This window comes from Ranitomeya imitator, chromosome 1 (genome assembly GCF_032444005.1).
Source record: "Ranitomeya imitator isolate aRanImi1 chromosome 1, aRanImi1.pri, whole genome shotgun sequence".
Lineage (NCBI taxonomy): Eukaryota > Metazoa > Chordata > Amphibia > Anura > Dendrobatidae > Ranitomeya > Ranitomeya imitator.
Window position 1 is genome coordinate 894,450,890 of NC_091282.1, and position 15,588 is coordinate 894,466,477.

General features: G+C 44.2%; 1 protein-coding gene across 1 annotated transcript in view; it reads left to right on the forward strand.

The window, feature by feature from the left end:
- CCDC158 (coiled-coil domain containing 158) overlaps window positions 1-15,588 on the forward strand; it is a 193,180-nt gene that overhangs the window by 118,432 nt on the left and 59,160 nt on the right. The window contains exon 20 of the mRNA XM_069743236.1: window positions 12,902-12,969. Coding sequence (XP_069599337.1) covers window positions 12,902-12,969 — 68 coding nt within the window. The remainder of the gene's footprint in view (window positions 1-12,901; window positions 12,970-15,588) is intronic.

The following is a 15,588-nucleotide window of genomic DNA, read 5'->3' on the forward strand; positions in this document are numbered from 1 at the left end:
GTTATAGATATCGTTTACAGTAAACAGGTTTACAGTGACAGACTGGTACAGAAGAGAGAGGACCCTGTCCTTGCGGACTTACATTCTATGGGATAGTGGGGAAGAGACTGAAGGTAGTGGTGAGGCGGCGGCTCTGGTGGTGGTGAGGCGGCAGCTCTGGCGGTGGTGAGGCGGCAGCTCTGGCGGTGGTGAGGCGGTGCCTCTGGCGGCGGTGGTGAGGCTGCGGCTCTGGCGGCAGTGGTAAGGCAGCGGCTCTGGCGGGGGTGGTGAGGCGGCGGCTCTGGCGGCGGGGGTGAGGTGGCGGCTCTGGCGGCGGGGGTGAGGTGGCGGCTCTGGCGGTGGTGAGGCGGCGCCTCTGGCGGCAGTGGTGAGGCGGCAGCTCTGGCGGCGGTGGTGAGGCAGCGGCTCTGGCGGTGGTAGTGAGGCGGCAGCTCTGGCGGTGGTGAGGCGGTGCCTCTGGCGGCGGTGGTGAGGCGGCGGCTCTGGCGGTGGTGGTGAGGCAGCGGCTCTGGCGGCGGGGGTGAGGCGGCGGCTCTGGTGGCAGCAGTGAGGCGGTGGCTCTGGCGGTGGTGAGGCAGCGGCATGGTTATTGTAGGCTGTAGGCTTTCCTGAAGAGATGGGTTTTCAGGTTCCGTCTGAAGGATCCGAGGGTGGTGGATAATCGGACGTGTTGAGGCATGGAATTCCAGAGGATGGGGGATATTCGGGAGAAATCTTGGAGGCGGTTGTGTGTGGAACGAAGAAGTGTGGAGGAGAGTAGGAGGTCTTTGGAGGATCGGAGATTACGTGAGGGAAGATATTGGGAGATTAGTTCAGAGATATAGGGAGGGGACAGGTTGTGAATGGCTTTGTACATCAGTGTTAGTAGTTTGAACTGGATTCGTTGGGGAATTGGGAGCCAGTGGATGGATGTGCAGAGGGGAGAAAAAGGGGAGTAGCGAGGAGAGAGGTGGATTAGTCGGGCAGCAGAGTTGAGGACAGACTGGAGTGGTGCAAGAGAGTTAGCTAGGAGGCCACAGAGGAAGGTGTTGCAGTAATCGAGGTGGGAGACGATGAGAGCATGCACAAGAGTTTTGGTAGATTGTGGGCTGAGGAAGGAACGGAATCTGGCAATATTTTTGAGTTCAAGGCGACAGGAGGCGGCAAGATCTTGGACGTGATGTTTGAAGGACAGGGCAGAGTCGAATGTTACCCCGAGGCAGCGGATTTCAGGTGCGAGAGAGAGTGTAATGCCGTTTACCATAATGGATAGATTGGGTAGGGGGGATACGTGAGGTGGGGGAAAGATAATGAATTCAGTTTTTTCTACATTGAGTTTTAGGAAGCGAGAGGTGAAGATGGAGGATATAGATACAGAAAGGACAGGCTAACGGAGCGCCAGGCTGGCGGTCAGGGGAGATGTTGATTGAGAAAGGTCCGATGCAGCTCCTGCCGGGTGCCTCAGGAGAGGAATAAACTGTAAGTTGCAAAATACTCCGGTCACATGGAAGCGCACAGGACACAGATGAAAGGATTAAAAGTTTCTTTGTTTATTGAAATCCACAACGCGTTTCGACGGAACAGCTCCGTCTTCATCAGGTGGCAGTATACAGAGAGTGGGCCAGAGTGAGTATATAAAGAAGCACCAACCAATGAGATTTAAGGAGCAATTGTTCAGAACACATGATTAGGTGGGATCACATGATTAAGATACAAGTCGCAACGCAGTTTAAAAACATATACAGTATATCAAAAAAGATTAAAAAATACGGATACAGCATAATAATATAAAATCAACTAAAATAAAACCAATAAAATGCGAAATAATAATAAAAAAAAAAAAAAAAAAAACAGGGCAAAAATGCAGCCATTATGTGACCTTTTCAATGATGAGATTTAACCCCTCAGGTGCCAGTGTGCCGAGTTTAAAAATCCAATAACTTTCTCTTCTTACTAAATTGGTAAAGCGATCAGGCATATCCTTTGGTATCTGATCTATGATGGTAAGCTTTAGTGAACTTAGGTTCCTATTATGTACTGTGAGGAAGTGTTTTGACAGACTATGCATTAAATACCCATTCCGGATGTTCTGACGGTGTTTATTCATCCTTGCATGCATAGCCTGTATCGTCCGCCCGACATATTGCAGCCCACAACCACATTCGATCAGATAAACTACATAACTAGAGCGGCAGTTTACATGACAGTTAATATTAAAACTGGGGCCCGTAGTATATGACCGAAATTCTTTCGCTCCATTACTGATGGAACCACAACATAAACACTTAGCTGCCCTGCAAGCAAAGCAACCCGGATTATGTTGTGTCCGGCAAGTAGATGTGGATGCACACTCACGAGTTACGTTGCTGGGAGCAACGATGTTACAAAGGGTGCGATTTTTTCTGAAGATGGTTCTAGGTTGCGCAGGAATATGACGAGACTTGCCCCCAGTTACGCTAATTTGTTCATGGGGGCATTTGAGTCAGTCTTCATCGCGCAGTCCCCACTGGCGGTTGGCAAAATTGCCCTCTACCGCCGTTTTATTGATGATCTTTTTATTATCTGGATGGGTTCCGAACTAGAAGCACTGGATTTTGTTCAGTCCCTGAATATGAATTCTTGGGGACTAAAATTCACAGCCAACTTATCTAGTACAGCAATCCAATTTCTAGATTTATTGGTACAAGTTGACCCACATGGTCACTTTTCAACATCCACGCATTTCAAAAGAGTAGACGTAAATAGCTATCTAAATTTTAGCAGTGGTCACCTCCCTAATTGGATTTTAAATATCCCTTATGGGCAGTACTGGAGGATCAGGAAGAACTGCACTAAAGACAGTGATTTCTTCAAAGAAGCCGATATCCTGAAACATCGTTTTAAGAGTAAAGGGTACCCTAAAAAATTGGTTTCTGATGCATTCACAAGAGCCAGAGCCTTCTCACAAAAAGAATGCATTGAGCAGATTAAAAATAAGAATAATAGGTCTGTTAAACCCTGTGATTTCACTAAATGGAGTTTTATAACTACCTTTAATCAATCACATGGGGTCGTACGAAACCTTTTGAAAAAATATTGGTTCATCTTGAAAGGGGATCCAGTTTTATCAACACATATTCCTGCGCAACCTAGAACCATCTTCAGAAAAAATCGCACCCTTTGTAACATCGTTGCTCCCAGCAACGTAACTCGTGAGTGTGCATCCACATCTACTTGCCGGACACAACATAATCCGGGTTGCTTTGCTTGCAGGGCAGCTAAGTGTTTATGTTGTGGTTCCATCAGTAATGGAGCGAAAGAATTTCGGTCATATACTACGGGCACCAGTTTTAATATTAACCCCTTCATGACCCAGCCTATTTTGACCTTAAAGACCTTGCCGTTTTTTGCAATTCTGACCAGTGTCCCTTTATGAGGTAATAACTCAGGAATGCTTCAACGGATCCTAGCGGTTCTGAGATTGTTTTTTCGTGACATATTGGGCTTCATGTTAGTGGTAAATTTAGGTCAATAAATTCTGCGTTTATTTGTGATAAAAACGGAAATTTGGCGAAAATTTTGAAAATTTCGCAATTTTCACATTTTGAATTTTTATTCTGTTAAACCAGAGAGATATGTGACACAAAATAGTTAATAAATAACATTTCCCACATGTTTACTTTACATCAGCACAATTTTGGAAACAAAATTTTTTTTTGTTAGGAAGTTATAAGGGTTAAAATTTGACCAGCGATTTGTCATTTTTACAACGAAATTTACAAAACCATTTTTTTTAGGGACCACCTCACATTTGAAGTCAGTTTGAGGGGTCTATATGGCTGAAAATACCCAAAAGTGACACCATTCTAAAAACTGCACCCCTCAAGGTACTCAAAACCACATTCAAGAAGTTTATTAACCCTTCAGGTGCTTCACAGCAGCAGAAGCAACATGGAAGGAAAAAATGAACATTTAACTTTTTAGTCACAAAAATTATCTTTTAGCAACAATTTTTTTATTTTCCCAATGGTAAAAGGAGAAACTGAACCACGAATGTTGTTGTCCAATTTGTCCTGAGTACGGTGATACCTCATATGTGGGGGTAAACCACTGTTTGGGCGCACGGCAGGGCTTGGAAGGGAAGGAGCGCCATTTGACTTTTTGAATCAAAAATTGGCTCCACTCTTTAGCGGACACCATGTCACGTTTGAAGAGCCCCCGTGTGCCTAAAAATTGGAGCTCCCCCACAAGTGACCCCATTTTGGAAACTAGACGCCCCAAGGAACTTATCTAGATGCATAGTGAGCACTTTGAACCCCCAGGTGCTTCACAAATTGATCCGTAAAAATGAAAAAGTACTTTTTTTTCACAAAAAAATTCTTTTAGCCTCAATTTTTTCATTTTCACATGGGCAACAGGATAAAATGGATCGTAAAATGTGTTGGGCAATTTCTCCTGAGTACACCAATACCTCACATGTGGGGGTAAACCACTGTTTGGGCACATGGTAAGGCTCGGAAGGGAAGGAGCGCCATTTGACTTTTTGAATGAAAAATTATTTCCATCGTTAGCGGACACCATGTCGCGTTTGGATAGCTCCTGTGTGCCTAAACATTGGCGCTCCCCCACAAGTGACCCCATTTTGGAAACTAGACCCCCCAAGGAACTTATTTAGATGCCTAGTGAGCACTTTAAACCCTCAGGTGCTTCACAAATTGATCTGTAAAAATGAAAAAGTACTTTTTTTTCACAAAAAAATTCTTTTCGCCTCAATTTTTTCATTTTCACATGGGCAGTAGGATAAAATGGATCATAAAATTTGTTGGGCAATTTCTCCTGAGTACGCCGATACCTCATATGTGGGGGTAAACCACTGTTTGGGCACACGGCAGGGCTCGGAAGGGAAGGCGCGCCATTTGACTTTTTGAATGGAAAATTAGCTCCAATTGTTAGCGGACACCATGTCGCGTTTGGAGAGCCCCTGTGTGCCTAAACATTGGAGCTCCCCCACAAGTGACCCCATTTTGGAAACTAGACCCCCCAAGGAACTTATCTAGATGCATATTGAGCACTTTAAACCCCCAGGTGCTTCACAGAAGTTTATAACGCAGAGCCATGAAAATAAAAAATAATTTTTCTTTCCTCAAAAATGATTTTTTAGCCTGGAATTTCCTATTTTGCCAAGGATAATGGGAGAAATTGGACCCCAAATATTGTTGTCCAGTTTGTCCTGAGTACGCTGATACCCCATATGTGGGGGTAAACCACTGTTTGGGCGCACGGCAGGGCTCGGAAGGGATGGTACGCCATTTGGCTTTTTAAATGGAAAATTAGCTCCAATCATTAGCGGACACCATGTCACGTTTGGAGAGCCCCTGTGTGCTTAAACATTGGAGATCCCCCAGAAATGACACCATTTTGGAAACTAGACCCCCAAAGGAACTAATCTAGATGTGTGGTGAGGACTTTGAACCCCCAAGTGCTTCAAAGAAGTTTATAACGCAGAGCCATGAAAATAAAAAAAAAAAAATATTTTCTCAAAAATGATCTTTTAGCCTGCAATTTTTTATTTTCCCAATGGTAACAGGAGAAATTTGACCCCAAAAGTTGTTGTCCAGTTTCTCCTGAGTACGCTGATACCCCATATGTGGGGGTAAACCACTGTTTGGGCACATGCCGAGGCTCAGAAGTGAAGTAGTGACGTTTTGAAATGCAGACTTTGATGGAATGCTCTGTGGGCGTCACGTTGCGTTTGCAGAGCCCCTGATGTGGCTTAACAGTAGAAACCCCCCACAAGTGACCCCATTTTGGAAACTAGACCCCGAAAGGAACTTTTCTAGATGTGTGGTGAGCACTTTGAACCCCCAAGCGCTTCATAGAAGTTTATAATGCAGAGCCGTGAAAATAATAAATACGTTTTCTTTCCTCAAAAATAATTATTTAGCCCAGAATTTTTTATTTTCCCAAGGGTAACAGGAGAAATTTGACCCCAATATTTGTTGTCCAGTTTCTCCTGAGTACGGTGATACCGCATATGTGGGGGTAAACTACTGTTTGGGCACATGCCGGGGCTTGGAATTGAAGTAGTGACGTTTTGAAATGCAGACTTTGATGGAATGCTCTGCGGGCGTCACGTTGCGTTTGCAGAGCCCCTGATGTGCCTAAACAGTAGAAACCCCCCACAAGTGACCCCATTTTGGAAACTAGACCCCGAAAGGAACTTATCTAGATGTGTGGTGAGCACTTTGAACCCCCAAGTGCTTCATAGAAGTTTATAATGCAGAGCCGTGAAAACAATAAATACGTTTTCTTTCCTCAAAAATAATTATTTAGCCCAGAATTTTTTATTTTCCTAAGGGTTACAGGAGAAATTGGACCCCAAAAGTTGTTGTCCAGTTTCTCCTGAGTACGCTGATACCCCATGAGTGGGGGTATACCACTGTTTGGGCACACGTCGGGGCTCAGAAGGGAAGTAGTGACTTTTGAAATGCAGACTTTGATGGAATGGTCTGCGGGTGTCACGTTGCGTTTGCAGAGCCCCTGGTGTGCCTGAACAGTAGAAACCCCCCACAAGTGACCCCATTTTAGAAACTAGACCCCCCAAGGAACTTATCTAGATATGTGGTGAGCACTTTGAACCCCCAAGTGCTTCACAGACGTTTACAACGCAGAGCCGTGAAAATAAAAAATCATTTTTCTTTCCTCAAAAATTATGTTTTAGCAAGCATTTTTTTAGATTCACAAGGGTAACAGGAGAAATTGGACCCCAGTAATTGTTGCGCAGTTTGTCCTGAGTATGCTGGTACCCCATATGTGGGGGAAACCACTGTTTGGGCACACGTCAGGGCTCGGAAGTGAGGGAGCACCATTTGACTTTTTGAATACGAGATTGGCTGGAATCAATGGTGGCGCCATGTTGCGTTTGGAGACCCCTGATGTGCCTAAACAGTGGTAACCCCTCCATTCTACCTCCAACACTAACCCCAACACACCCCTAACTCTAATCCCAACTGTAGCCATAACCCTAATCACAACCCTAACCGCAACACACCCCTAACCACAACCCTAACCCCAACACACCCCTAACCCTAACCACAACCCTAATTCCAACCCTAACCCTAAGGCTATGTGCCCACGTTGCGGATTCGTGTGAGATATTTCCGCACCATTTTTGAAAAATCCACGGGTAAAAGGCACTGCGTTTTACCTGCGGATTTTCCACGGATTTCCAGTGTTTTTTGTGCGGATTTCACCTGCGGATTCCTATTGAGGAACAGGTGTAAAACGCTGCGGAATCCGCACAAAGAATTGACATGCTGCGGAAAATACAACGCAGCGTTTCTGCGCGGTATTTTCCGCACCATGGGCACAGCGGATTTGGTTTTTCATATGTTTACATGGTACTGTAAACCTGATGTAACACTGCTGCGGATCCGCAGCCAAATCCGCACCGTGTGCACATGGCCTAATTCTAAAGGTATGTGCACACGCTGCGGAAAACGCTGCGGATCCGCAGCAGTTTCCCATGAGTTTACAGTTCAATGTAAACCTACGGGAAACAAAAATCGCTGTACACATGCTGCGGAAAAACTGCACGGAAACGCAGCGGTTTACATTCCGCAGCATGTCACTTCTTTGTGCGGATTCCGCAGCGGTTTTACAACTGCTCCAATAGAAAATCGCAGTTGTAAAACCGCAGTGAAATGCGCAGAAAAAAACGCGGTAAATCCGCCATAAATCCGCAGCGGTTTAGCACTGCGGATTTATCAAATCCGCAGCGGAAAAATCCGCAGAGGAACAGAATACGTGTGCACATACCGAAACCCTAACCCTAGCCCTAACCCTACCCCTAACCCTAACCCTACCCCTAACCCTAACCCTACCCCTAACCCTACCCCTAACCCTACCCCTAACCCTAACCCTACCCCTAGTCCTAACCCTACCCCTAACCCTACCCCTAGCCCTAACCCTAACCCTAGCCCTAACCCTACCCCTAACCCTAACCCTACCCCTAACCCTAACCCTATTCTAACATTAGTGGAAAAAAAAAATTTCTTTATTTTTTTATTGTCCCTACCTATGGGGGTGACAAAGGGGGGGGTCATTTATTATTTTTTTTATTTTGATCACTGAGATATAATCTATCTCAGTGATCAAAATGCACTTTGGAACGAATCTGCCGGCCGGCAGATTCGGCGGGCGCACTGCGCATGCGCCCGCCATTTTGGAAGATGGCGGCGCCCAGGGAGAAGACGGACGGGACCCCGGCTGGATCGGTAAGTATGATGGGGTGGGGAGGACCACGGGGGGGGGGGGGGATCGGAGCACGGGGGTGGGGAATCGGAGCGCGGGAGGGGTGGAACGGAGAACGGGGGGCGTGGAACGGAGCACGGGGGGGCTGGAACGGAGCACGGGGGGGTGGAACGGAGCACCGGGGGGGGGGTGGATCGGAGTGCAGGGGGGGTGATCGGAGCACGGGGGGTGATTGGAGCACGGGGGGAGCGGACAAGAGCACGGGGGGGGAGCGGAGCACTGGACGGAGGGGAGCCGGAGCAGTGTACCGGCCAGATCGGGGGGCTGGGGGGGCGATCGGTGGGGTGGGGTGAGGGCACATTAGTATTTCCAGCCATGGCCGATGATATTTCAGCATCGGCCATGGCTGGATTGTAATATTTCACCCGTTATAATAGGTGAAATATTACAAATCGCTCTGATTGGCAGTTTCACTTTCAACAGCCAATCAGAGAGATCGTAGCCACGAGGGGGTGAAGCCACCCCCCCTGGGCTAAACTACCACTCCCCCTGTCCCTGCAGATCGGGTGAAATGGGAGTTAACCCTTTCACCCGATCTGCAGGGACGCGATCTTTCCATGACGCCACATAGGCGTCATGGGTCGGAATGGCACCGACTTTCATGACGCCTACGTGGCGTCATGGGTCGTGAAGGGGTTAACTGTCATGTAAACTGTCGCTCTAGTTATGTAGTTTATCTGATCGAATGTGGTTGTGGGCTGCAATATGTCGGGCGGACGATACAGGCTATGCATGCAAGGATGAATAAACACCGTCAGAACATCCGGAATGGGTATTTAATGCATAGTCTGTCAAAACACTTCCTCACAGTACATAATAGGAACCTAAGTTCACTAAAGCTTACCATCATAGATCGGATACCAAAGGATATGCCTGATCGCTTTACCAATTTAGTAAGAAGAGAAAGTTATTGGATTTTTAAACTCGGCACACTGGCACCTGAGGGGTTAAATCTCATCATTGAAAAGGTCACATAATGGCTGCATTTTTGCCCTGTTTTTTTTTTTTTTTTTATTATTATTTCGCATTTTATTGGTTTTATTTTAGTTGATTTTATATTATTATGCTGTATCCGTTTTTTTTAATCTTTTTTGATATACTGTATATGTTTTTAAACTGCGTTGCGACTTGTATCTTAATCATGTGATCCCACCTAATCATGTGTTCTGAACAATTGCTCCTTAAATCTCATTGGTTGGTGCTTCTTTATATACTCACTCTGGCCCACTCTCTGTATACTGCCACCTGATGAAGACGAAGATGGAGGATATGGCTGACAGACACTTCGGGATTCTGGACAGCAGGGAGGTGACATCTGGGCCAGAGAGGTAGATCTGAGTGTCATCTGCATACAGGTGGTACTGGAAGCCATGGGACTTTATTGGTTGTCCTAGGCCGAGGGTATAGATGGAGAAAAGTAGGGGCCCTAGGACAGAGCCTTGAGGGACTCCAACAGAGAGAGGGCAGGATGAGGAGGTAGTGTGGCAGTGGGAAACGCTAAATGTGTGGTTGGATAGGTATGAGGCAATTCAGGACAGGGCAAGGTCTTTGATGCCAAGGGAAGAAAGAATCTGTAGAAACATAAAGTGACCAGTGACACAATATCCTTCAGTGCTTTCATATTCCAGGGTTGCGACCTCCCTAGATTGCCCAAAAGTACAAGGTGTTCAGTGCTCAGAGATATGGCCAAGGTAAGGAAGGTTGAAACTGAATTGTCCACCACTAAATAAGACATAGAAGTTGAAACATCAACACTGGGCCAAGAAATACTGTTTATATATATATATATATGTATATATGTATATGTATATATATATATATATATCTACTATATAATTGTCTAAGGGTCACTTCCGTCAGTCCATCTGTCTTTCTGTCCGTCTGTCTGTCACGGATATTCATTTGTCGTGTCCTCTGTCTGTCAAGGAAATCCAAGTCGCTGATTCGTCGCGGAAAAAAAGCCACGACCAATCAGCGACGGGCACAGTCCGGAAGAAAATGGCCGCTCCTTACTCCCTGCAGTCACTGCCCGGCGCCCGCATACTCCCCTCCAGCCACCGCTAACACAGGGTTAATGCTGGCGGTAACGGACTGCGTTATGCTGCGGGTAACGCACTCCGTTACCTCCGCCATTAACCCTGTGTGTCCTCAACTTTTTACTATTGATGCTGCCTGTGCGGCATCAATAGTAAAAAATCTAATGTTAAAAATAATAAAAAAACAAAAAACCTGCTATACTCACCCTCCGTTGTCCGCCGAGCCACTCGCTACGGCCGACATCATCCGTTCCTGGCGATGCATTGCGAAATTACACAGAAGACTTGGCGGCCTCGCGAGACCGCTAAGTCATCTGGGTAATTTCGCAATGCATTCAGGGAACGTAAGATGGCGGCAGCCGCGCGCTCATCGCCTGCGCCAGATCCGAAGGTGAGTATGTTACAACTACAATGGGCCCTCGGATTGTTAGGTGCGTATGTTTATTTTTTATTTTTTAACCTGTGACATACGTGGCTGGGCAATATACTACGTCACTGTGCAATATAATACTTAGCTGGGCAATATACTACGTCACTGGGAAATATACTACGTAGCTGGGCAATATACTATGTCACTAGGCAATATACTACGTGACTGGGCAATATACTACGTGACTGGGCAATATATTACGTGGCTCTGTGCTGTATACTACGTCACTGGGCAATATACTATGTCGCTGTGCAATATACTACGTGACTGGCCAATATACTACGTGGCTGGGAAATATACTATGTGGCTGGGCAATATACTACGTGGCTGGGCAATATACTACGTGGCTCTGTGCTGTATACAAGGTCGCTGTGCAATATACTATGTCACTGGGCAATATACTACATGACTGGGCAATATACTACATGACTGGGCAATATACTACGTGGCTGAGCAATATATTACGTGGCTCTGTGCTGTACACTACGTCACTGGGCAATATACTACGTCGCTGTGCAATATACTACGTGGCTGGGCAATATACGTCGTGACTGGGCAATATACTACGTGGCTCTGTGCTGTATACTACGTGACTGGGCAATATACTACATGACTGGCCAATATACTACGTGGCTGGGCAATATACTACGTGACTGGGCAATATACTACGTGGCTGGGCAATATACTACATGGCTCTGTGCTGTACACAAGGTCGCTGTGCAATATACTACATCACTGGGCAATATACTACGTGACTGGGCAATATACTACATTACTGGGCAATATACTACGTGGCTGGGCAATATACTATGTGGCTCTGTGCTGTATACTACGTTGCTGTGCAATATACTATGTCGCTGTGCAATATACTACGTGGCTCTGTGCTGTATACTATGTAGCTGGGCAATATACTACGTGGCTGGGCAATATACTACGTGGCTGGGCAATATACGACGTCACTGGGCAATATACTACATGACTGGGCAATATACTACGTGGCTGGGCAATATACTACGTGGCTCTGTGCTGTATACTACGTCACTGTGCAATATACTACGTCGCTGTGCAATATACTATGTGGCTCTGTGCTGTATACTACGTCACTGTGCAATATACTACGTCACTGGACAATATACTACGTCACTGGGCAATATACTACGTGGCTGGGCAATATACTACGTCACTGGGCAATATACTACGTGGCTGGGCAATATACTATGTGGCTCTGTGCTGTATACTACGTCGCTGGGCAATATACTAAGTAGCTCGGCAATATACTACGTGGCTAGCCAATATACTACGTCACTGGGCAATATACTACGTGGCTGCGCAATATACTACGTAGCTGGGCAATATACTACGTTGCTGGGCAATATACTACGTCACTGGGCAATATACTACGTGGCAGGCAAATTCATAAATCGAAAATTTCAAATTCTTTAAAAGTTTGACACGTTTTCAATATTTAAAAAAAAATAGAAACAAATCATATTAACCTTAATTTACCATTAACTTAAGGCATAATATGTCACGAAAATACAGTCTCATAATCATCGAAATATGTGGAAGCATTCCAGAACTCTTACAACAAAAAATTTACACATGACCAATTTGGAAAATGTGGTCTGGTCAGGAAGGTTAAAACAGGCTTTGGGGTTAAAGGTTCAATTGTTAATAGGGTTATGTCACCTACAAGGTGCTTTGCTTGGTTTGAGCAGTCTTTTTGCATTGACCAACTTTGTTTAGTTTTGTACAGAGCCAAAGTAGGTCTGCCTTAGAGATAGATGAGGCCTCTCAATTATCTTTGCATGCCGTCAAATGAAAAATAAGTGATTGTATGCTCAATATTAGATTGCATGCTCCGTAGCTATACCTGATTGCTGGAGCCCTAGGGGGTTTTATATTTATCAACATGGATATTGGTAAATAGGGATCTTTAAATTTCTCCTTCATTCGTACCTGAGATCTAATGTGATCACTGATTTTTTGTGTAGTTTGTAGAAACATCACTTCATTTTGGCCCGGTATAGTCTATACTTGCCGATCCTGCATGATTTTAGTTTATATGTTACATAAATACTTTATTACTTATCTCATATATATCCCAAAATATTTAATATATTATGACTGATATTTTGGTTAATGTTGTAATATCTAATTTTAGAGAACCAGTAAGGTTATTTACAGCAGACTTCAAAGACGAAGAAAACACTTTGTCCGTTGATGGCAGTGGTGAGTTGAGAAATACAACTTCAAGAAAAGATATACACAATTATTTCACACAGTTTAATGTCCTACTTTTAAAATATTCACTCCTCATCATTCAAATTGAAACACAATGAGAAGTCATAGAATTAGAAAAATTACATGAACAATTGTTAATACTATCCAAATTATGAAATAATGTAAACAAAAATTTTAAAGAATGAGTGATGCATGCAGAAATACATGGACTTACACACTGTGGCTTGTTATCAAAGAAGTAATTAACGGTTGTCTGAGGAATGTTTTGCCTCGTTGAATGTACTTGGGCAAACAAATCATTGAGTTCCACTCGGCTTCTTTTGCAATTACCGGCTAATGACGTCCCAGATGTGTCCAATGGGAGAAAAGTCTAAAGATGCTGCAGGTCATGGTATCATGCTAAGGCCACACAGGCTGATCACAGTAACATGAATAACGTGGGTCCTGGCAATTTTGTCTTGAAAGACAGCTACTGCAATACTTTCATATTTTCCCATCAAGGCCTTTACATGGCATAGCCCACTAGGTCTCTGGACCAATATTAGGCTATCATTGAGTCAAAGACTAAAACTAGATTAATCGCTGAACAGCATAGACCTTCATTCTAGCCCCTATCACCAGCTTGCTCTGCACCAAGATAACCTTTGAGAGCAATGACAAGTGGTCAGTTGAACACCTGTAGCTGGATTTCTGATTTGTAGCACAATTCATGCAAAAGCATTCTGATGATTTCAGTAGACACTGTTTGATGCCTTAAGCTTGGTATATGCCGTCTAATTTCACTTACAGTAAACAATGAATCACTATGTGCCTTTCAGAGAATCTCAAGAGGCAGCATGATCAACACAAAAAGATATCTTCACAACTGAATGTTACACTAGTCCTACTCCTGAGATTTTGGGGTCAGGTATAATGCATGATAGCCAAACTCCTCTTCAGTTAGGTAAACTAACAGCTCAGTGTTACATTGCTTTGAAACGCGTCGACTGGGTCATTTTTTTTTGTATGCACTATAATTTCTTTTGAAAAATAAAAAAAAAGGAAAATTCTGTCCTGTTGAGCCGGACACCATTTTTTTGTATTTTACATTGCTTTGTTCAAGGAGCCAGTGATGCGACCATTTCCCAGTGTCAAAGGAGCTATTTTTAGGCATGACAATGGCAGACTGCATCTTGTTTATGGTACTATGTCCAGTTAGCCTGGTCTTAATGTTCTTCCATGGCCTGCAGTATTTCCGGACGGGTCCCCCACACAGCATATCCAAGACGTCATTGGTCATCAATTACAATGTCAGCAGTGGATCTTGATGATTTACATATCAGAACATACCTCAGACATCCATTAATAACCTTACTGATAGCATGCCAAGGCATGTACAGTGGCTTGCAAAAATATTCAACCCCTAGCATTTTCCGTTTTTTGCTACCCCACAACCTGGAATTTCACTGTTTTTTTTTAAGGTTAGCATCAGTTCATGTAAAGAACATGCTTACAACTGTAAACATTTGTTTTTCTTTTTATTGTGAAGCAAACAACAAATAGTACAAAATAACTGAAAACTTCAGTGTGCATATCTATTCACCCCCCAAAAGTTAGTACTTTATAGAGCCTCCTTTTGCAGCAATTACAGCTGCAATTTGCTTTGTATAAGTTTCTATAAGCTTTCTATATCTTACCACTTGGATTTTTTGCCCATTCCTCAAGGCAAAACAGCTCCAGCTCCTTCAAAGTAGATAGTTTCATCTGATGAACAGCAATTTACAAGTCTGACCTCAGATTCTCAATTTGTTTAATGTCTGGACTTTGACTAGGCTATTCCAAAACATTTACACGTTTCCTCTTAAACCAATCGAGTGTTGCTTTAACAGTATGATTTGGGTCATTTGTCTTGTTGGAAAGTGAGCCTCTGTCCCAGTCTCAAATCACTGACAGACTGAAACTGGCTTGCTCAAGAATATTCCTGTATGTTGCACCATCCATCTTCACTTTCCATGTCCCTACTGCCGAAAACCTTTCCCACAGCATGATGCTGCCACAACCATGTATCAATGTGGGGATGGTGTCCTTGGAGCGATGAGCTGTGTTGGTTTGGCACCAGACATAGTCTTTGGTCTCATCTGACCACAGCACCTTCCTCCATACATTTGAGGAGTCTCCCATATGTGGTGAATTTCCTAGACCTAACATAGGGGTAGACCATACCAACTTGATTACTAAGAGTTTCTCAAAAGATATGGTCTCAAATAGTTTTATGCCTCTCACAAGTTGTCACTTGCCGACAAGGTTGTTGAATATCCCCAAAGGTCATTTCACCCATATTAAAAGGAGCTGCACAGATATTAATAATTATAAAGAGGAGGTTAATTTTGTAAATTTTCACATCAAAGGGCTATAATCCAGATTTATTGGAGGCCACAATGAAGGAGGCGCAAAACTTGGCCAAGCCATCAGAGAATCATCAACAACCTGCAGCATGCAAGAGTAAGTTGGTCTAGTCCCTATCATCCCACAATATCACAATAACTATGGAAAAATTTTAAAAATCATCTCCAAATATTGGCATATCTTAACCCCTTCATGACCCAGCCTATTTTGACCTTAAAGACC